The 23,815-nt window shown below is 41.8% G+C and overlaps 1 protein-coding gene across 1 annotated transcript in view; it reads left to right on the top strand.

The window, feature by feature from the left end:
- Positions 1-6,181: 6,181 nt before the first annotated feature.
- HIPK2 (homeodomain interacting protein kinase 2) overlaps positions 6,182-23,815 on the top strand; it is a 210,228-nt gene continuing 192,594 nt past the window's right edge. Inside the window, exon 1 of the mRNA XM_077146911.1 lies at positions 6,182-6,360. Within this exon, the coding sequence (XP_077003026.1) occupies positions 6,342-6,360 (19 nt within the window). The 5' untranslated portion in view covers positions 6,182-6,341. The remainder of the gene's footprint in view (positions 6,361-23,815) is intronic.

The raw sequence follows: 23,815 nt of genomic DNA, 5'->3' as shown, positions 1-23,815 counted from the left end.
TTATTACTATTATTATTCTCATTATAATTGAGATGCATAAACTGAGGCTCAAAGAGGTTAAGCAATCTGACCAAGTTCATACAAATACTTATTGGAAGAGCTGGGTTCTGAATTTGTCTCACAGCCATGCCACCTCAGGCTATTTTGTGGAGGAAATGAACCAGAAGTATGTAGAATCTGGTTAAAGAGAGAAGCTGGAGAAGGCATCCCTGGTGGGAAAGTGGCAGCTTGGGCAAAGGGGCAAAGGCCTAAAGGCACAGAAAGGCATGGCTGGTTAGAGGACCAAGGAAAACCAATCTGGTGAGGATGGAAGAGACTTGCTGAACTCACATGCTTGGAAAGGTAAGTCAGGGCCTGCCTACCCTGATTAGAAGGCCAATGAGCTAGAAAACTCAGCTCTACATGTAGTGGTTGAATCCTTGAAGGATGATAAGCAGGAGGATGACATAGTGAGAACAGTGTGACAGTGAAAGGTGACAGTACTTAGGACAAATTGGAATAAGGCTGAAGTTAGGGGACCAGTTAAGGACAGCAGAAGGGTGAGAAAGAAGGAATGAATGAAATGTGTGAGGCAGAGAAAACTGGAGTAGGAGCCAAGAGACCCAGATGCTCATTCTAAATCTGGGATCTAATATTATGTGACATTGGGCAATACACTTTATTTCTCTGGGTCTCATTTATTCAAATCTAAAGGGGTAGGGCTAGATTAGATGTACTTGGAATTACCCCCCTCTTTTTTTTTTTTTTTAAGTATTTTTACTGAGAAATCTTTACAATCAGTCCATTCACAGCATACAATCAATGGCTTACAATGTCATCATATAATTGTGTATTATATTGCACACAATCATTTTTAGAACATTTGCATCACTTCAGAAAAAGAAAGAAAAATCTCATACATCCCATATCCCTTACCCCTCCCTCTCACTGACCACTAGTATTGCAATCTACTCAGTTGTTTTTTACCCATTATCTCCCGCTGTTATTTATCTATTTATTTTTCCTTATTTTTTTTCACACATCTCTCCATACCCTGGATATAAGGAGCATCAGACACAAGGTTTCCACAATCACATGATCACATTGTAAAAGCTAAATAGTTATACAATGTTCTTCAACAATCAAGGCTACTAGAAAACAGTTCAACAGTTTCAGGTACTTCCCTCTAGCCACTCCAAAGAACTACAAACTAAAAAAGGATATTTATATAATGCATAAGAATAACCTCCAGAATAACCTCTCGACTCTGTTTGAAATCTCTCAGCCACTGAAACTTTATTTTGTTTCATTTCTCTCTTTCTTCTTTTGGTCAGAAAGGCTTTCTCAATCCCATGATGCCAGGTCCCGGCTTATCCGGGGAATTCTATCCCATGTTGCCAGGGATATTTACACCCCTGGGAGTCCTGCCCCACATGGGGTTGGGGAGTAGGGCAGTGAGTTCACCTGCCGAGTTGGCATAGAGAGAAAGAGAGGCCACATCTGAGCAACAAAAGAAGTTCTCTGGGGGTTAACTCAGACATAATTATAAGTAGGCTTAGCTTCTCCTTTGCAGGAATAAGTTTCATAGGGTCGAACCCCAAGATTGAGAGCTCAGCCTATTGAATTGGTTGTCCCTACTATTTGCAAGAATATCAGGAATTTCCCAGGTGGGGAAGTTGAATATATCCTCCTTTCTCTCCAGTCCACCAGGGGACTTTGCAAATACTTTTTTTATTCTCTGTCCAAATTTCTATGGGATATATCGGGGCATCACACTAACCTGTACAAACCAACAAGATTTCACGCACTTTCAAGATTTCATGTAATTATGATGTTCAGATACACTGACCATACAAGTTAATTAGATAGTGTGCTACCAAAAATATAAATTTTGCACCAAATAAACATCTCTTTCTTTGGTCTCTCACAGAAATTGAAGTTTTAAGATATTGTTCTAGTTTGCTAGCTGCTGGAATGCAATATACCAGAAACAGAATGGCTTTTAAAAAGGGGAATTTAATGAGTTGCTAGTTTACAGTTCTAAGGCCGAGAAAACGTTCCAATTAAAACAAGTCTAAAGAAATGTCCAATCAAAGGCATCTAGGGAAAGATACCTTGGTTCAAGAAGGCCGATGAAGTTCAGGGTTTCTCTCTCAAGTGAGAAGGCACATGGCGAACACAGTCAGGGCTTCTCTCTCAGCTGGAAGGGCACATGGTGAACACGGCGTCATCTACTAGCTTTCTCTCCTGGCTTCCTATTTCATGAAGCTCCCCGGGAGGTGTCTTCCTTCTTCATCTCCAAAAGTCGCTGGCTGGTGGACTCTCTGCTTTGTAGTGTTGCTCTCTCCTAATCTCGCTGAATCTCATTCTCCAAAATATTTCCTCTTTTATAGGACTCCAATAAACCAATCAGGATCCACCCAAATGGGTGGAGATATGTTGTCCCCTAATCCAGTTTAAAAACTATTCTTGACTAAATCACATCAACCAGGGAGATGATCTCATTAGTTTCAAACATACAGCACTGAGTAGAGATTATTCTACCTTTATGAAATGGGATTTATGTTAAAACATGGCTTTTCTTAGGGGGCATACTTCCTTTCAAACCAGCACAGATACAGACCCTGTATTCTGAATTACCTTAGTCCTATCCTGATCAGCCTCATTCATATCTCTAGTTGAAGTATGATCACTTTTTCAACTTTTTTTAACAGTTGCTGTATGGGGCAATGCTGACGTTCATAGCTTCAGAGCTCTGATTCTGAGTCTCAGGTATCACGCAAATACCTGAAGTTCCAGGGAAAGACCAGGTTATACACAAATAACTCAGCACCTCAGAATTTAGAATTAACAGTTACAACTCCAGAACAGATGTGACTGCTGTAAGAGCTTACAATCTAGGAACCTTTACAATAGGCCTTTACCTGATAACCTATGCTTTCGATATCACTTCTCCGAGTTTGTATATTACAGTTAGTCCATATGCGTGAGACATGATAATATTTGTCTCTTTGTTTCTGACATTTCATTCAACACACTGTCCTCAAGATTTATTCACCTAGTTGCATGCTCACAACTTCATTCCTTCTTGCAGCCACTCAGTAGTCTGTTATATGTATATACCACAGTTCCCCCTCCATTCCTCAGTCGATGTACCCTTAGGCCACCTCCATCCATTGCAAATCACCAACACAGCTGCTGCCTTAAACATCCAGATGCAAATGTCCATTCGTGTCCCCACTGTCAGTTTCTCCCAGTATACACCTAGCAACGGGGTTGCAGGATCGTATGGCAACCCCACCTTTCAGCCTCCTGTGGAGCCACCTGATTGCCCTACAGAGGGGCTGCACCATTTTGCTTCCCTATCAACAGTGAATAGGTACTTCTCTCTCTCTCCATTTTCTCCAGCACTCGTATCTTTCCATTCATTTTCGTTTTATTCATTTATTTTTCCTCTGTTCATTTTTAAACAACTTGATTCACACATCATATTATCCAACCTAAGTAAAAAAATCAACGGTTCCCAGTATAATCACATAGCCACACCTTCACCACCACAATCTACATGAGGACATTTTCTTCTCTTCTGCAAAGAATCCCATACTTTTCCCTTATATTCCCCTCTTATTGACATTTAGCTTTGGTATATTGCCTTTGTTACATTCAATGGAAGCATATTACAATGTTACTGCTAACTATAGACCCTAGTTGGCATTGACTGTATTTTTTCCTGTATACCATCCCATTTTCAACACCTTGCAAGGCTGACATTCATTTGTTCTCCTTCATGGAAAAACATTCTTGTATTTGTACACTTACTCACTACCATTGTCCACTCAAGCCACCCTAAGTTATAACGCCTCAGTCTTTATCCTCTATCTGTCCTTCCGGTGTCATATGCATCCCCAGCCCTCCTCCGTCCCCCATACTCACACTTAGCTTCATTCAGTGTACTTCTACTAATGTGCTACCATCAGATAGTATTGTGTTCTCCATTTCTGGATCTTTGCAATCAGTCCTATTGAACATTCTGTATTCCTTCAGCACCAAATGCTCTATCTCTACTCTCTTTGTATCTCCTGATAACCTGTGTTCCTAACTTTAGCTCTCAAAGTTCAGTCATTAATGTTAGTTCATATTGGAGAGACCGTACAGTATTTGTTGTTTTGTTTCTTTTTTTGGGGGGGGGGGAGCGAGGCTGCAGAGCCCGGGGCAGAGGGCCCGCCTCTCACCCCTGTGCCACGCAGAACCCTGTTGTTTTGTTTCTGGCTAATTTTCTTCAGCATAATGTCCTCAAGGTTCATCCACATTGCTGCATGCTTCATGACTTTATTCTGTCTTACAGCTGCGTAATATTCCATCATATGTATATACCACAGCTTGTTTAGCCATTCGTCCATTGATGGACATTTGGGCTGTTTCCATCTATTGGCAATCGTGAATAATGCTGCAATAAACATCCGTGTGCAAATGTCCATTTGTGCCCTTGCCTTCAGTTCCTCTGAATATATACCTAGTAATGGGATTGCCGGATCATATGGCAATTCTACACTTAGCTTCAGAGGTCTCTTTTAGCAATTGAAGGTTATGACATTCTGCATATGTTAATGACATTAGACCAGGAGAAGCAGTAGGAAGTGTAGCTATTAAATGTGGAGAGAGCTGAGTCAAATGTCATCCTGAGAGTAACATGAATGATGTATCACTATCAAAAGCACACAAGTGTGTGAAAGGGTGGGGCTTTTATGGGGAGAGGGCAGGGGGCAGCAACCAGTTATGGACGTTGGAAAGGATAAGAGGGAGAGGAAAAATAATAGGTTTGCTTTTAAGAAAGTTGTAAAATACTAGAGATTATTATTTTACACCTCCCCCAAAGTACTTTAGAACTTTTTTGGCCCATGTCCTACTATAGGACACACAATTTACTTTATGGTTCTGTATATGTAACTTAAAGAAAAGGTTTATGAAAAATAGTTATCCTTATCAAGGGCAATTATTTTTTAATATTTTCTATTCTATTTCATTTCTATTTTTTAAAGCTGGGTTGCCATCCTTTGAATTTACTTTACAATGTATAATTGTGTCACAGTCCACAGTTTTAAAAAACGCTGCCTGAAAGGAGACCCAACTCTTCTTAAGTCGGAGGTAATGGCGAGGCACCCTATCGAAACATTCGGAAGAGAGCTGGAGAAGTGAACCCGGAGAGGGCTTCGAGCTGGGGGAGAGTTTTGAGAATGTTTCGTTGAAGTCCTGATCGGAGTGTTGGGGAAAAAAAAAACCTTCAGGTGATGGAGGACACTGCAGACATTCGGTGCGGAAACCAGATTCCCGCAACCCGGAGTGTTGGAGTGTTGCATTTCTTCAACCAGCACGGAAACGCTTCTGTGTCTACAACCTCATTTAGATTTCAAAAGCTCGTCCACTCATTTTCTCTCAGAGGATGGTGTGCGCCTGTTTCTTCTTTCATTCATTCCACACGTATCTCAACCAGCGCTAACCAGGTGCGAGATGGGCGAGACACTTTGCCAGCCGGTGGTCTCTTTCTAGTCTATTCTCTCCTCCCCGCCCCACTACACACACACACACACACACACACACACACACACACACACCCAAAGTTCTGGTTGCTACATTTGCGGACCATTTCTGATTGAACTGTGTGCATGCCTTGCCCAGACAGGACCCCTCCTTCGCTGCCTTTCATCTCCGCTCAGCGCCCCCCCGCACCTCACCTCCGCCCGCGCGCGGGTCCTCGGACGCCCTCCCGCGGGCCGTCCCCTCGCGCCCCCGCCCGGCTGCTGCCCTTCGGCTCGGCCGTCCCCGCCTCCCATCCGTGCCATCGGCGCTCGATTGCGCGCGGACTCGCTTTGGCTTTTCCCGGCTCGCTCGCTCTCAGCCCGCGTCTCCCCCGCCTCCTCCTCCGGCTCCTCCCGCTCCTCCTCCCGTGCAACTTTTGCCGAAGCCCCCACACACAGCCATGCTGAGCTGAGCTCCGGCCGGGGACTGGCCGCGCGCTGCCCGCCCCGGCACCCGCCCCACCGCGGACCCGCACGGGGGCCGCGGCAGCTCGGCCCTCGGCCTCGGCCGCCCTCCCCGGCCGCCCGCCCGCCCGAGCCCCTCGGTGCAGGGCCCGGACCGCGGCGGCGGCGGCGGCGGCGGCGGCGGCGGCGGCGGCGCGCCTGCCCGGCCCCCTCCCCCGGCGCCGGCCAAGTGAGGCGGTGATGCGGGCGCTGGCGGCCTCGGCTGCGCGGAGAGCGGAGACACAGGCTCAAGATGGCAGATTCCGACTGAGTCTGGGGGGGCTGAGATCGCGCTTCGGTTTCCCTTCTCCGTTGCCATGAATCACGGACATCCCGGCCCCGATGGCCCCCGTGTACGAAGGTAAGGGGCGCCCCCACCCCGCCCGGCTCCCGCCCGCGGGCGGTCCTGGCCCCGCGGACCCCGCTCGCCGAGAGCCGCCCCGGCCGGCCGCGGCCCCCGCAGCTTTGTTCTGCCCGCGGCCCCGAGCCGGGCAGCCCCCGGCCCGCAGCCCCCGGCTGCGCCCAGCCTCCAACTCCCCCACCCCTCGGGTTTTAAAAGGCTCCCGACCCCTACCCGAGCCCCCTCCCTTGCCCAGAAAATGACCAGGATCCGAAATTTAACAAGATCCTATTTCCAGGGTGGGGAAAGAGAATGGGTGGGGGGGTAGGACTGGTGAGGAGTGGGAGGGTGGGCTACTGCCCAAAGAAAAGAGATGGGGAGGGGGCGCGTCTGGGAAAAGACAGATTCATGACTGTGCTGTTTATTTATTTGTAATAAATAAAGGTGATGCGGTTTAGCTTTAATCTCCCCTCAAAAGAAAATTACCTTTAGAATGATCTCCTTTCTACTTCTCTGACCTCACGGCTCCCCTTTCCTTTTCTGTCCGCTCCCACCCTACACTCCTTTATTCTTCGCGAGCCTCTCATTTTTTGGGGTGGGGGGAGTCTGTTGAATCGGAATTTATGGGGTTGGGTGGTGAAAGGGGGTAGAGATGAAGTCCATTTCAGACCTAGCCAGAACAATGAAATAGGCTACAATCTCCCTGCATTAGCGTGTGTGAGGGAAAATGTAGTTTAGATTTTCAAGTCGGGTAGGTGGTGAAGACGTTTTTCTTAATCAGACTGGATAAACCTGCATTGTGCACCTTCTCCTGGCGTTGGGTCATTTTTCTTATTTGACTGTCTTTAGTAAGAAAGGGAAGAACACAAGGCAAAAGCGCTACATTTCTCCTACTCTCTTTGGTTTCTCTTCAGTCAGTTCTGTCAGCTTCCAGCCAGAAATCCGACCAGAATCAACTAAGTTTTTACACTTCGATGTGTTTTTTGTATGTGCTTGTAGTAAGATGATTTTTAAACCAAAGTGTGCTTGATTTTTTCCATTTCCTCGGGAAAATGTTTTTCTTATGAAATCACTGAAATAGCAGCCTTTTCATACTTTTAGCGTTGGTCCACCTGGCTTTCTTTTGGTTTTGTTCGGATATTCTGTGGATGAAAGAGCAAATGAGAGAGGAAAAGGTTTGTATGAAACAGAGAGGAGGGGCAAGAAGAGGAGATTTTAATCCTTCTATAAATCCGGAGAACAGTTAGACAGGGAACGCATTAATAGTTTTTATCTCTGTTATGAGAGGCTGATTAAAAAAAAAACTTATCTTAAAAGAAAATCTGTTATTAGTTTCAGGACTCCAAATGAATTAGGTTTCTGGATGGAATAAAGTTACCAGTCAGGCCCCAGATAACAAGGCTGTAAATAACCTATGGACTGTAAATATTTTTTTTCAGTCTCTCGTAGAAACAAAGGGGCTGTTTAGAAGGCAACAGAGAGATGTTATTCCAGGGGCTTTCCTCTTTGATTCTGAAGAACACAAGGTCCATTTAAACCGTTGGACAAAACAAAACGAAATTTCTGATCACTCTACCACACAAAATAGAACATGCCGGTGGTTAAGTGAACATTCTAGGAGAACCCATGTCGGGCATTCATTGTTCATCTGTATCTGTGGGAAGGGGCTACAGTCAATGCTTCCACTGTCTGGAGTGTTAAAATGAAACAATTTTCTCTTTATTAAGTACCTCCTTGAGACTCCCTCTGCTGGACACTCCGGATGAGCATTAGAGAAGGAACTTGGCATTGAATTCAGAACTATAGTAAACGGCTGCTTTCCTTTTTACAAGGGGCTGAGTATGTGGGTTGGGATGTATTTTGTCAACTTCATAGAAAGCCATCTTGGGAACTGCTTGTTCTCCTCCTGTTCCTTTCGTTCTAAATCCATATGGGATGTTAGCCATACCCCCACGGCTAAGACTTGGCACTCCTGTTCTTACTGCATTGTTCTTTTAGTGCATCTTACCAGATAAAGCACTATTCATGTGCAGGGTGTTATGGTTTCAGAATAATAATGGACCTCAAAGGTCTCATAAGCTCACTGTTTTTATTTGCGAGGTTTCCTTCTCTGACTAGTAGTGTTTTTATAGGCCTGTGTGGTCATTTATTTTAACCCTGGGTTTTCCTGTATCTTGTCTCTCTGTACTCTTAATTACTCTTACATTCTGTACCTTTTTAGTCCCCAAGAGTTTCTCTGTGCATCTTTATAATTCTTTTGCTAGTTTCCTTCCTCACCCATCCTCAAGCAGCCCAGCATCACTCAGCCAGAAATGCATGCCTGGATCTTTCTGAAAGAGACTCTTGGTCACGCAGCAAGTCTCTAAAACAGACAAGTGACCTCTATAATCAAGGATTATATTGCTAGAACCTACATTCACTTACTCTGTTGAGTGCTTCCAAGACTCTAATCGTGGGAGTTGACCTCCTTTCTCCCTCCTTGGTGACATCCGCTGGATTCAGTGAACATGATTTTATCATATCCCAATCAGAACACATTTATTCCTTGTGTGTGTCCTACATGAGCAGGGCTTTTCTTGTGGAATACTCTGAGAAAGGGGATTTCGAATGGGTTTGGAGCCACAAAACAGCGAAGATGGGGTTCTCAGGGACAATATGACAGGTGAGACTTTTCATTTGGAAGTCAGAAGTATATTTCATTTAAACGGGACGCAGTTACACTAGGTTAGAATAATGGGTGAAGGCCTGAATTGGTGCATATCTCACAGAAGTGCTGTTTTTGCAACAAGGTGCATTTGAGAATACAAATGAATGGCTGGCAAAGTGTAATCAGTCTTCCAGGATTTGCTTTAAGAGTAGATTTTATATATAGCATATTAGTTCTCAGTGCTGGTACTGATTAAGTTAAACTTCTTTTAAAAAGATTTTTTTTTAGAAGGTTAAACATTCGCTTTGCATTTGTGTTTACTCCATCAACTTGCTTAGCCAGGCTTTTTCCAATATGTAGTGCAAAGGCCAACCACAAAGGTCTAAATTTCCATGGGTTCTGAGTTAGGGGAGCCCAAATCCAAGTCAATTATGTTTACTGTACCTGAGATGTAGTATGTCAATTAGTATTGGCTTACATCAACGAATACTTTCACAGTTAGACTTTCAAAGTCTGTAATGCTGAAATCATCCTCAGTGGGACCTGAAGACTCCTACCAAGAAATGATATCTGAATCATCTTCTGTTAGAAGAATTTGATGACACATGTTCAAAAATATCCTCTTCTGTTTATGTGTTATATTTTTAAAATGAGTAAGCATAAATATTTTTTCCCTTTTCATCACATTTGGGTAGTGAAGTAAGACTCATTAATTTTAACCTTGATTTCAGACAGTATGGTATGATGCTTGAATCAGAGAAACCTGAGTTTAAATCTAACTATAATGATATTACTTAACTTCTCTGAGCTTTATTTTTTTTAAAGCCCTATTAGAGAAAGTCAGAACTCCATTAGAAAGTATATGTAAAGTACCTGACCACAGTAGGCATTTTTCTCAATACATGTTAAATCTCTCTATCTTCTGAGCTGTTCACGGGCATGAGGACTCTAGGCGAAGAGTAAGCCACAAATAATAGCAACATTTCAATTATTCTCCTTTTCCAGTTTGGGCACCAGCAACAATAGCCCCCCTAAAGCTACAGAAGAAAGGATCTTCTTTTATGCCCTCTGTGACCTTTCCAGATTCTTTATTCCCATTGAGCTTACTATGCTGGTTTCGGGTAGAGAATTTGTCTTCTATAGTGGCACTTTATTCTGCCACTTTAAAAATACAGAAGTAAACTGTTAGAGAGGTCTCCGGGGCTTCAGCTGTGCACTTCCGGCAAAGTGTCCCAGCATAACCTTTGCCCTGAACCAGGACCTGTTTCCTAAACAAGGCGGCAGGCTGGGATATGGGGTGCCCAGAGATTGCTCAGGAAGGGTCTCTTCCAAGGGACGCCACCCACTCAGCCACACACTAGGGTCTAGCACATCATGCATTAAACATAATTTTTCCTGGAAATGCAAATTTAGTGCTTTATGTAAGTTTCAGCTGCTCATATTCTTCATTTCTCTCTTCCTTCTTCCCATAGAGACGAGTCTTGGGGAACCACCTTTGAGATTTGGTGGAACCTACAAAATAGCAATGATCAGAAGGGTATGATACCTGAACATTTTTTATTGTTCTCTGAACACATGATTTACTGGTGCTTTCTGGGAGTCTTATGCTGAAGAGCTAAGTCCTCAGGGTTGCTATAAATGGCAGGATTGAGAATAAGGCCAGCAGATCTTATTTAACAACTAATATGTGAACTTGAAAGGCAAGAACTCGTAACAGTTTCATTACATATGGCAGTATCCTCTTGGAGGGGGGCATGGTGGCGGACCTTAAAAACCTAAGTTGTAGGAAGATTTTTCTTTTTTCTCTGAGAGAAGCCGAAATATTTGAAGTTCATAGCAATAATTACAGCCACCACTTAGATAGCACCTGCTATTTGCTGTGCCCTGATCTATACCCTTCACCCACATTAACTCACCTGTCCTCCTCACAGACCCACAAGGCAGATACTGTTACCCCTGTTTTACAGACAGGATACACCTTTAATGTATTCTTTCAGCAAACATTTATGTAGGGTCTGCTGTGTGCCAGGCTGTTGTGGAAGGTTCTGGATTTGACGAAATGACGAAAACTTGGTTCCTATCCTTAAGGAGTTGAGCGTAGGGGGTAGCAGGTAAAAGAACCAAATATGGACTCAGTGGACCATGGATCTAACCCAAGATGGAATGCTTTTTTCCCCCACCAGTGGCAATTCTTTAATTTTTATATGCTTTTGCTTTCTTATGGTATAAAGGGAAGGCTTCATTTCTGTATTTTCTCTGAAGTATTTTCTTTATTTGGAATCAAAAAAGTATTTCTGAATGTAGTAAATAGGCATTACAAATTTTCTTAGAAGTTTTTTTTGATATTACCATCTTTAATTTCCTGAAGATTCTGTTGTCCTTTTTCATTACTTAAACCTAACATCCTTGTAAATGCAGCCATATTTCTAATTTTCACATGTTGCTCTGAGACTTTTTTGTTTTCCGGAGTCAGTTTAAAGGCTCTATTGCATATGAATTCTCGTCTCCCGGCATGAGTGTGGGAGAATGAGTTCCTGGCCTCGCTGCCTGGCTGAGACTTGTGTTGCAGGTGGTTTCCTGGTAGGATAAGGATCATGTAGTCATTCCGTAGCTTTCAGGGATCCTTACCCGGAACCATTAGGGAGTTATAGAAGAAAAAAAATCCCTGGCTCTTCCTTTCAGAAATGCAGAGCCTCAGAGGAGGAGAGAGAACCTTGGGAGAGATATAGCTCACGCTGTTCCTTCAGGAAGGTGAATGTCAGTGACTTGAAAATTGTCAGCTCAAAAAAAAAAAAAAAAAAAATTCCAGGAAGGGCAACACCAGAAACCCCCTCAGTGACCAATTCCAATTTTCTGTCATCCTGATTGTCAAGAAATTCCTGGGCCTGGCTGAGCTCTCTCCATGCTGCCATTCAAACCCATTTTCTTTTCTTGGTTCCTTTCTCTAAACCTTTCATATACTTGAAGGTAATAACTTTGCCTCTTTAGCTTTTTCCTCAGAGAGCCTGTTTTGCATCCTTAAAAGCATCTCCTCTCTCCTAGGAACTCTCTGTAGTTTCCTCACATTAAAAAAAAAACAAAAAGCGGTGGTGATGAGAACTGAATACACTTCTTTAATAATGGTCTCGTTAGTGCAGCGATACAAGAAGGACTCCGTGGCTCTTGCATCATTGTGAACCCCTAGAGGGCAAGAACCATATCTGATTCGTCTTTGTTTCCCCCACAGTATCCGTGCCATTCCTTAAACCATGTAGGTGCTTCATAAATATTTGTTGAATTGACTGTGCCTTTTAATATATCTAAGTAATAACTTACTTTACAGCAGTCCTGGGTTTGTGACTCATATTTAGCTTGTCTTCACCTCAGTTTCATGTCTTTATTTTTCTTGTACTCGAGTCTAGCCATTCCTTACCCCAACAATGTCATCTTGTGCTCTACTCTCTTGATCGCTTTCCATTTCACCCCTCGATGCCCAAATCTTTAGAAAAAAACTCAATTGTCTTCTCTGGATCTGACAGACAGAATGCAGAGGACTTAGAAGTTCAGCTACTTTGGAAGGAAGAGAGAGAGCCCAGAAGAATCTTGATGATTCAGTGTAATATCGATTTATACAGGTTTAGAAAGGATAGTCTGTCAAATTCTTTACAGATTCTGAGTCAGCTAAAGCCATACCTGTTTTTCCTGGTTCTCTATGGCAAGTAAGCTGGTTGTTTATGAGAGTGATTGCAAGTCATTTTCAGAGGGTATCCCTGTCTGGTTTAAAGCCAGTGGAAAAAAACAAAGACATGAACAACGTCATTTAAACTGGTGTATTTTTTGATGGATGACTGCCATTAGAAAGTAAGTTAGAGAAGTAGTTGCAAAAAAAAAAAAAAAAAAAAAAACAGCAAACTTTTAAAACTGCAAAGTAATTTTGTGGTTTTTCAGCCACTTATTTCTGAACAGATTTGTAACGTTTTAGCAACTCTTGCCTAATTTTTTTGCCATAGTAGGTTCTGATTAAATAAATGCCTACAAGTTTAAGAGAATCAAGATTGATGGACTCTTCTGCATGTGCTAATGCTATAGACTTTACAAAAACCTTTATTGTCACAAAAAGAATGCAGTCTAATACATGAGTAGACAAGGGCATTTCCCCCCAGTTTGTCCTGTCCATCCACAGTGAAACATCATTGTAGAACCTTCCATAACCTTGAATAGAAAAGCACTTTTTGATCTACACAATTACTGATTGTGTCCTGAAGAAATAGGGTTTGCTTTTATACTTTCACCATTTTTTTCCATACCAGTATTTCTGCATTGATTTAATCTATGAAACTGTTATTCACAGTATAACAAGGGCTCATCGTAAAAAAAAGTGATCCATCATGCCAGTTCTGTGTTTAAAGAAACAGAAAGTTAAGTGATATTTGTATCTGGAATCCTGTGAAAGGTCACATGGTAGGGAGATTTAGAAAACTCTGGTTTGTTGCTGGTTGTGGAAGTGTGTTCTTTTGTTATTTAATTTTCTTTTCTCTAATGAAGAATGTATAGGCTTTCCAGTGAGTGCTGATAAAACCTAAATGCAAGTTTTTGAAATTATGCAGATAGGCAGCCTGTTGAACTCTTGAGGACTGTGCAACTGAATTCACTCAGCAGAATCCAAACTGATAGCAGCGAGCTCTTCTTGTAGGACAGTAAATTTCACGGGAACCCTCAACAGGGAGATGTGTGTGTGTGTGCACGTATACTTAGTTTTATCCCCTGAACCATTTACATCTGCAGCTATAGCACAATATGATTATTGTTATTCATTAAGTATGACCTGCACCATCAGGAAAAGATTAATTGATGTTCATTATGTTCTGTTAACTGAGACTGGTAGGTTCTCTAATGTATTACAGAAATGTTTCCATTAGAAAATGGTTAAAATAAAGAAGCTCTTTCATTTGATTATGCCATGATTTACTCCAAAAAGTATGTAAGACAGCTTAAAGGGTTAAGTTTCTGGTAGAGGGGAAATTAATTTATGTAGATCAAGTCTGTGGATCATTTTATTTCCAAGGATGCCGGATAGATGAGCTATTCCTATATAAAAGAGACAAATAACAGAAACAGTCAAAACTCTTGTCCTGGCTTAACAAGGTGAATAAGCAAGAGTGCATAATGGAATTCATTTGCAAAGTAATTTTGCTTGGCTGGAGTGGTAAGCACAAAATAGACTAGCAGATGAGATCCATAAGTGTTTGGGATCAGTTGTTGAAAGGTTTAAAAGGGGTTCTATTTCAAGAGACATTTTATGGTGTGGAGAAAGGGACCAATATAATCAAAATGATACTTGAACAAGGTAATTTTTACTGGCCGGTGTATAATAGAAAGGAGTGAGACAGCCAGCGGGTGAGCCGTGCTGGTTCGCTGTGGAGAGCTGCAAAGGACTGAGCACTGTGGAGTTGCCATGGCCCTGTTGTTGGGGTCGTGGAGGAGAATGAGTGTAAAGCACGTACCAGTGTGCCCAACCCAGGGGTTTAGTAAATATTTGTTCCTTTTCACTTCCCTCCCTATGTCTTGGGACAGTGGTCTAGAATCAGGAAAACCTGCTGGTGTTTATTCTGTTGTTGTTTTTAAAGCATCTCTTCTTTTCCTAGGCCTGTTCAACATTTCCAAGGATCTCATTTAGGTCCCAGTACAACCCTGGTGAGCTCTGCAGGCATTAGTGGCGACATCTGACACATGAGGAAGCTGAGGCCTGGAGCAGTGAAGAGGCCCCCCCACAGCCTGATGGAGAGAGTTGGGGATAGAGCCAGGACTTCTGTGCCCCGAGCCAGGGTGCAGGAGTGTGCATGCATCAGTAAATCCCCAGATCGCAGAGGAGGGCTTCCCTGGGCTGCCTCAGCCAGACAGAGCTCTAGGCATAAATGGTTAAGGCGAGGCTGTGAGAACCACTTCAGTTTCCCCCCACACCTGCCAGGGAGCGACCCTGTTACAGTTCTCCAGGGCCCCTTGTGACCCACCCTGAGCCCATCCCAGATGGAGTATTTCTCCCTTTTCCAAGGAAAGCAAGGCCACAATGCCCTCAGTGTTTAGATTCTTCTGTTAAGAAGTTGTTCCTTAAGTTCCCTTGAGAAAATTTACAACTTGTCGCCATGAGCTGCTTACTAACAACAACAAAAAATCACAAGACAGAAACCAGTACAATTGTGATGAGTTTCACACAGAACCCCAAAGCACTTTTAAGTCATTAAGCGGGTTAAAAAAAAAAAAAAGCAAAACCAACTAATTTCCCAAGAAACAGTTTAGAGTCATTCTTTCTCACTGACATGACCAAAACTTGAGATCCACCTCTGTTTTCAGGCAGGACATTTTGACCCTAAATATTATCCTGCTACTGTACTTTCAGTCTTTTGGTGCTCTGGCCCTGCCTAGTATTCACTTCATTTGAGATGAGTAACCTTTAAAAGTATTTGAGCACACAGACGTTCACACTAATAAAAGCACAAATGAAGGGAATGGCCTGCCTTGACGTTTTTGGGTCCTGGGGCAAGAGGACAAAATGAAGGACCCCAGCCTATGACCTACCCCAGTTCTTTTCCCACCCTGGTTTGTGTGTTCAAGCTATGACCACTCCCCACTTCCCCTTGAACCTAGGGGTGCCTCTTGGCCCTCTCCTGGGGTCTGTGTATGTAAGCAAGACCCTGGGGACCATGCCTGGGAGGATATAGTTGGGAAGGGGCCCTAGAGGCCTTTTGGACAGGGACTCCTGGGGTCCCAGGGATTCAGAATATGGTCAGGTAGTGGGGGTGAAGGAGGAGGGTAAAGTTCAGCCTGTGGATAGGCACAGCCCCTTGGCCCTAAGACTCATCTCACCTTGGGGAGGAGTGTTGTAGAGGTACAGGGACCAGGGCTGGAGTCCCTGCTGCCCTGTTCTGAGGACAGTGTTAATAAGGGGACATGTTGCTTCAAAAACTTGGGCAACAAAACAACTTGAAATTGTTTCCTGCTTATACAAGTAATAGCCGGCGATTGCTTCACCGAGTACTCAGATCTCCTTTCTTTCCCTTCTCACCCTTGATCTTGTACATATGGTTGCTCCATAGAGCATATTTGATGAAACTGACCGATTTCCTGTTGTCAAGGTAGCTTATTGAGCAGTATATTCTTCTCACTGATGGGACTTCACAGAGAAACCTGCAAATCTGTTTTTCGGTTTTGCCTCTTGCAGCCTTTGACATATACAACCTGTCCCTCTGGTGTCCGTCCTTGATGGCATCTTTCCACCACCTCTTTGCTTCCACCCACTTATTATTGCCCATGAATCTACCTGCCAAGCCAGGCCCCTTTTCCTACCTGTTTATTCTTTTGACTTTATCTGTGTGTGTGTGCATGTCTTTGCTGTGTTAAACTGAAGATGTGAGAATCTGTGTGGCAGTATGTGAGGGACTCTCTTTTCAGTATATTTGTATAAGGGAATGTTTTGGGAAAGTAGTTCTCTAGCTTTTGCAAGCGCCCAAGTCATCTGGAGGGCTTGTTAAAACACAGATTGCTGCCCCACCCCCCTTCTCACCCTGTCCCTATCCCTAGTTTCTGATCAGTAAATCTGGGGGTGGGGCTTGAGAATTTGAACTTCTAATTGAGAGCCACTGATCTGGAAGAAATGCATTCAGAATGAAAATCAGTAAATGTTTTCAATCAGATGGTAGTTGTTTTGATTAAAGCTTTTCTTTGTCATGTGAGAGTCAAGAGACCTGGTATTAGCATTATTTGCAGCTCTACTGCTTTTTGTGTCCATGATTTTTGATGCCATAGGACATTATGCAGATCCAGCCTCCAGCCTTCTTGCCTCTGACTCTAGGCCCTGTCCTCTTTGGGTCTGGGGGGTAAGTGCTGAAGCAACTTCTCTAGTACTTCCAGAGTTGGCCAGTCTATAGTACTCTAGTTTGACACTGGGGTCTCAGAATAGATTGGGCAGATAGAATTTTCACAATAATAATATATTAGTTAACTAACATTTTAGAGTCGTATTGTTTTCTCCATTTACAGAAGAGGAAATTGAGGCTTAGAAATACTAAATAACTTATCCAAAACCTCATAACCAATAATTGGGAGAGCCGGGACTTAACCCTAGTATATGCTCTTGTCTTGACCAGTGAACTCCCCTGCTACTCATGGGTGCATACAACATACGATAAGGAGGTGCAGAGTTAACTCCAATTAGAAGGGTCTGGGACCCTTCTTGGAGAAGAAGCAGCTAAGCTGGAGACTCAAGGTACTAGCATTACTGTCTCAAACCACAGATTCCCCAAGGCGTTGCTGTCCCACTTGCTTCGTCTTTATCAAACAGGATTAAATAAGGTAGGGAATGTTAAACACTAAGTCCATTCACTGGCACAAAGGAGATGTATAGTAGCTAAGCCAAGGGCCCTTTGAGCAGCAAAATAGATAAAATATCTCAGAATGATCTTGCAGAGACATATCTATAACATCTAAGAAAACATTTTTTATGAAAAGATGATAACTTATTGAGTCCTTGCTGTTGCCTCTTCTGTTTTAAGGTTTTACATGTATTAGGGCATTGAATCCTTGTAGTAATACTACAAGGTGGGGTCTGCTACCATATCAGAGGCATCAGGAAGGTTAAGTGATTTGCTCATGATGAAGCAGCATCTAAGTGCAAAGCTGCTATTGAAATAGCCCAGGCAGTCTGAATCTAGAGCTTGTACCCCTCCGTGGTTACCAGGCTATATCAAGGTGATATAGTCTTCTCAGTCCTTCCTAAACAGGAGAATAAAATCTGTAAATATACCAGTTCTTACCCAAATGTGGATGCTCTTTGTTTCAATCAAACTGAAGAAGTATTTTAAAATTTGAGAAACTCATGTGTTGGTTTCCTTGAAAGATAAGTTGGTGGGCATAGAATAGTCAGTTCTAAAAGATGAGATTAATGAAGGAGCTAGCTCTACCATATGTTGAATCATAAGACTTCAAATTTGGCACAAAATTTGGCAGACCCATAAATGCGACAGAACACATGAAACAGATTTAGGTTGTGTTGTCTATGAACATTTAATAGATAGTGGAGGCACCATGAAGCAGTGGGGAAAGAAAGCATGATTAGACAAATGGGAGTGGACAATATGATAGTAATTTGAAAAATCTCATGGGTCTTATCACCTCACATCATTATACCAACATAAATTCTAGGTGATTAAGAAGTTACATTCAACAGAATCTAATGAGCACATTCAGAATGCCAGAGTCTGTTTTAGGTCCTGGGTGTTTAGCCATGAAGAAAAAAGAGAAGAACCTCTGCCTGAAGGAGCTTAGATTTTAGCAGATAAAGGGAAATAATCCACAGGAAAAAAATCTCGAAGAAAATAGAGTGCATATTTATTACACCTCTGTAGAGATTGAAATTTCTAAGCTTAGAATCTGGTAGAAGAAATCACAAAGGAAAATATCAGTAGTTTTGTCAGTGTAAACATTCCCCAAATGTTAAGGTTATTTCCAGTTTAACTCTAATGAATTATTCCTCAGTGTTCTTCAATATAGCTTTAACGTTTTTCTGAAATGTAGGATAGGTTTTCCAAAGCAGAATCAAGACAGGTCGAGTGAAATGAGCATTTATTGGGTTCCAGATATATACCAACTGTGCCAGTTTATAACTGTTTTATACCCGAGAAAAGCCATGCTCTTTAATCCTCATTCAATATTATTGGGTGAAATCCCTTGACTAAGTTGTTTCCATGGAAATATGATCCACCAATTGTGGGTGGGACCTTTTTTTTTTTTTAACTTTTTAAAATGTATAATATAACATATATACAAAGCAAAGAAAGAAAAAACGCAATAGTTTTCAAAGCCCTCTTCAGCAGGTAGTTACAGGACAGATCTCAGAGTTTGTCATGGGCTACCATTCCATCCTCTCAGATTTTTCCTCCTAGCTACTCTAGAATATAGGAGGTTAAAAGGAATACATTTTTTTTTTATCATCATAACTGACTTTTTTCTTTTTTTTGTGAAAAATAACATATATACAAAAAATCTATAAATTTCAAAGCACAGCACAACAATTAGTTGTAGAACAGATTTTAGAGTTCGGTATGAGTTACAATTCCACAATTTTAGGTTTTTACTTCCAGCTGCTCTAAGAATGTATACACACTCTTAGAGACTAAAAGAAATATCAATTTAATGATTCAGCAATCATATTCGTTTGTTAAACCCTACCTTCTCTGTGTAACTCTATCATCACCTTTCATCTTTCTGTCCCACTCTTTAAGGGTATTTGGGCTATGGCCATTCTAAATTTTTCATGTTGGAAGGGGCTGTCAGTAATATGGGGTAGGAATGTGGAACTAGTTGATATCCTGGAGAGGCTGGGCCCTCTAGGTTTCAGGACTTATCTGGACCAGGGACCATCTGGAGGTTGTAGGTTTCTGGAAAGTTACCCTAGTACATGGAATCTTTGTAGAATCTTATATGTTGCCCTAGGTGTTCTTTAGAAGTTATGATAGGCAGTAATCTCTAACTGAAGCTTACGTAAGAGTGACCTCCAGAGTAACCTCTTGACTCTATTTGCACTCTCTCAGCCACTGATACTTTATTGTAGTTAATGTCGTTCCCTCTTTTGGTCAGTATGGAATTGTTGATCCCATGGTGCCAGGGCCTGATTCATCCCTGAGAGTCATCTCCCACACCGCCAGGGAGTCTTTCACCCCTGGATATCAGGTCAGGTGGGGCCTTTTGATTAGGTGTTTTCCATGGAGATGTGTATCTGCTCATTCAAGCCGGGTCATTTACTAGAGTCCTTTAAGAGGGAACCATTTTGGAAAAAGTTTCAGAGCTGATACAGACCTTTTGGAGACCTTTGGAGATGCACAAGGAAAATGCCCTCAGGGAAGACTTCAAAAAGAGAAGTCAGGAGAGAAGCATGTGCCTTCCTAGCTGACTGAGGAACCATGTGCCTGTGTCTTCCCAGCTGACAAAGAAATCCCCCGAATATCATCTGTTCTTTCTTCACTCAAGGTATCTTTCCCTGGATTCCTTAGTTAGGACATTTTTACAGCCCTAGGACTGTAAACTTGCAATTTAATAAATTCCCATTTTAAAAGCCTTTCTGTTTCTTGTATATTGTGTTCTGGAAACATTAGCAAATTAATGTACAACCACATAAATTTCCTTCGCAAGGTATTTTTATGTTAAACAGATCAAACTGCCTAGGTAAAGATTTAAATTTATCCACCCGTTGGTTCAGGAAATAATGGGGATCCTTGGGATTCTCAGGCCTGGAGCCTTTTTCTTCTCATTCTACTCTCCTCTCCTTGGATGATGCATCATTCCCAAGCTTTCAACATCTTCTCTATAAGCCAGTGATTCTCAGGGTTATGTCTTTACTTCCTTTTTGAGCTTCACTGTCATATAGACAACAATCTACTTGACATCTCTGTGTGGATATTTCACAGGCATCTGAAATTTAATGTGTCCAAAGAGAAAATCTTGGTCAACGTCCTGAAATATACTCTTCTTCCAGAATTCTTTATTTCCACAAATGATGTCCTTCTCCTACCCAGTAGTTCATAACAGCAACCTGGGAATGAGCCCTGAGTTTGGTTTACTCTCACATTTGAACCCTCATCAGATTTTACTGATTTTGCTTCCCATCCGTATCTTGAACCTGTCCGTTTCTCTCTCCACTGCCATCTCCTAGTCCAGGGATTGGAAAACTTTTCTCCAGAGGGCCAGATGGTAAATATTTTAGGTTTTGTGGGCCATATGGTCTCTGTTGCTTCTATTCAACTCTGCTGTTATAGTATGAAAGGAGTCATAGACAATACTTAAATGAATGGACATAGCTGTGTTCCACTAAAACTTTATTTAAAAAATACAGGCTTTGGGCTGAATTTGGCCCTCAAGCTATAGCCTGCCAACTTGTGTAGCCAACTCTAACCCACCATTGCATCTCATCTGGATTGGTTTCCTAACTTGTCTCCCCACTTCCATTCTTGACCCTTTCCAGCCTGTTTCCTATAGTGATATTAAATGTAAATTAGATCTCATCACTGTCCTATTGCTTTTCATTATACATCAAATGAAGTCCAGCATCTTGATTAACATGACTTAACAACGTGGTCCTTGCTTATTTCTCCAGTTTCATTTTATACCAGTGTTCTGCTCTCTGACACATCCTGGCCCTTTCAGTTCTGTGACTGTTCATGGCTGTTTCCTGCTTCTGTCCCCTTATATGCAGACCTCCCCCTGCTTGGAGCGCTTGTTGGCCTGAGCAGCCTGGCTGACTCCACAGTCACAGCTGAAGGGTCACTTCCACCAAAGGACCTTTTCTGTCCCCCCGGTTTAAATTAGATGCTCCTCTTATGATTCTGCAGAGCATCCTGTTCTTTTCCTTCATAACAGTTATAGTTTTCAGGTACCTATCTGTTTGGGTGTATTTGTTTTCCGCCTGCCCTCCTCCCCCATTAGAGGGCCAGCTCCTTGAGGATATAGGAATGGATCTGTGTTGTTTTTGTGTTGTTATAGACACTCCCTAAAACTTGTTAAATCAGTGAATGTATACAACATAATTTTGTTCATACAGATTTTTTTTATGAAGCCACAATATGGAGACCTGAAGAAGTTGCCCCTTTGGAGTGTACAGTATATCTTCTGAAGTTGGGAGTCATGAATAAATAGAAAAGTCACCCTGATAAGTGACTTTGTAAATGGGACTTTGTAGACTGAAGGTGATTCTAAGATAATAAGCTCTGCCAACATTTATTTTGAGTGCAGTATTTTCTCCCCGGGACTTGAGCTCTATATTAAATCTTGTTAGTTTCCCTTTTCTCCTGAAGCTAGCATACAGGGAAGCGGGGTGAAGTATATACTTGAGAAGACTTTTCAGCACCCCTTAAAATGTTTTTCTTTGCTCTGATTTCTTCTCTTTAACCATTACCCATATCTTAACTGGTATTAGGTTTTTTCCTACTGCATTGACAGAGTCTGGGGGAAATAGTGAAATTCCAACTTGGAGATTGTTCCTAAGCCACACCAAGAATCATGCCATGTAATAGACAGGCCACTCAGCATGTCTTAGAAAGATAATATGTCATTGTTTGGGTGACCTTTTGTAGATAAGCTGTCGTGAAATTTAAATTTTTATTTAACTTCTTATTTTTTAAGAAGTGTTGTTGTAGAAACACCCCTTGTGTATTACAGAAGATTAGAAAATACAGACAAGCATAACATATACACACGCCTCCCCCTTATTCTCACTAGTCAAGAGATTACCACTGTTACACCTTTTATGTCTTTTTCTGTGCATATATATGTACAAATGCATTTTTTTACAATGATATTTGTCATCTGTTTGTATCTGTTTTTTTCTGTTGACAGTTTCCAACCTTGTGTTTCATTAATATCTTGTCCATATTTAAATTTCCGTAATTGGCCCACAAATGTTATTTAAAGATAGTTTGTTGAAATCAGTACTAATTGAGGGATGTGCATTGCATCTGGTTGCAACTTCCTTATAGTCTCAATCTAGCAGTCTTTTTATTGAAGAAATAGGCCAATTACCAGGAGGATCTCTTACCTTCTAGATTTATAATTTGCTTCCTTATTGTAGTGCTTAGCTTATTCCTCTATCCCCTGTATTTCTTATATATAAAGGCTTGATGGATTCACGTTCACTGGATTTGGCTAGAATACACTAGAGATCATTCTGTATTATTCACTCTGTATTACTAAAAAAAACACATTCATCTAGGGCGGTGCAACCGTGGCTCAGTGGCAAAACTCTCGCTTGCCATGCTGGAGACCCGGGTTTGATTACCAGAGCCTGCCCATGCCAAACAACAACAAAAAACATAGTGGCCACTATTACGGATGCTAAAATTGACCCCTGGATTAGGATTGCGACAGTTTGAGCCCTCCATCAACCGGTTACATTTTCCCCTGAGATCACAAAGTGATCTCTGCGATGTAACTTTGGCACCACATAGACCATTTACTTAATGGTTTTAGTGCCAAATGATAATTCTTGCCTGAATCCTTACCTTCATTAAATTTTGTGATATGATGTTTCCTAGTTCTTTCATTTCTTCTGTAAAGTAGAACATCATCTCGTCAGTTGGGGCTTGTCTGATTACCCTGAAATATAGTTCCTACTGGAAAAGCAAGATATTTGGTAATGCTTTCCCTTGAATTATTAATTTTCAAAGTAGGGAGTTATTTAATAGCCATTTCAAGTGGTGACAAATGAGTTTTTCCATCTTTTTCTTTTTTATCATTCTATACTCATAGATTTTTCTTGATTTAATCATTCATCTTTTTGATGCTTGCAGTGTTTCAGCTTTAGGCACAGCTAGCTCCTGTGCCCCTTTGAGAGGACCTCAATAATCTTGAAAAGCTTCCTTGCTTCATGGCACAAGATGCCCCTGGCTCATCTTGTATGTTTCTTACCTCAGTCTTGGAATTAATGGTATTGGGCAGTGGAATTAGAGATTGATATCTGGGCCTTTGGGGTGGCCATTGCTACAGGTATGACTTGTTTCTAGGGTATACCAATGGACTGAGCTATAAAATATATATATATATATTTTTTAATTAAGAGATCAGATTGACAATTTCAATTTAGATTTAACATTCCTGTGCTTTCCATTAGTTTCCTCAATTTTGTCGTTGTAACTCCTTTCTCTGAACCAGAAGTCTTTGTTTCTTCTTTGACCTAAATATAAAGAATATGGTTTCAAGATACCAGTATTTATCTTACAGCAAACATTGAAACCACAGAGGGCAGTTTGACACATCTTTGTAATTTTTGTTTTTGTCTTTAGAATACATTTCACTAAGGATGTATAG

Source organism: Tamandua tetradactyla, chromosome 1 (assembly GCF_023851605.1).
Source record: "Tamandua tetradactyla isolate mTamTet1 chromosome 1, mTamTet1.pri, whole genome shotgun sequence".
NCBI lineage: Eukaryota > Metazoa > Chordata > Mammalia > Pilosa > Myrmecophagidae > Tamandua > Tamandua tetradactyla.
The sequence above is the reverse complement of the archived record's forward strand: the minus strand, read 5'-3'. Positions and strand labels throughout refer to the sequence as shown.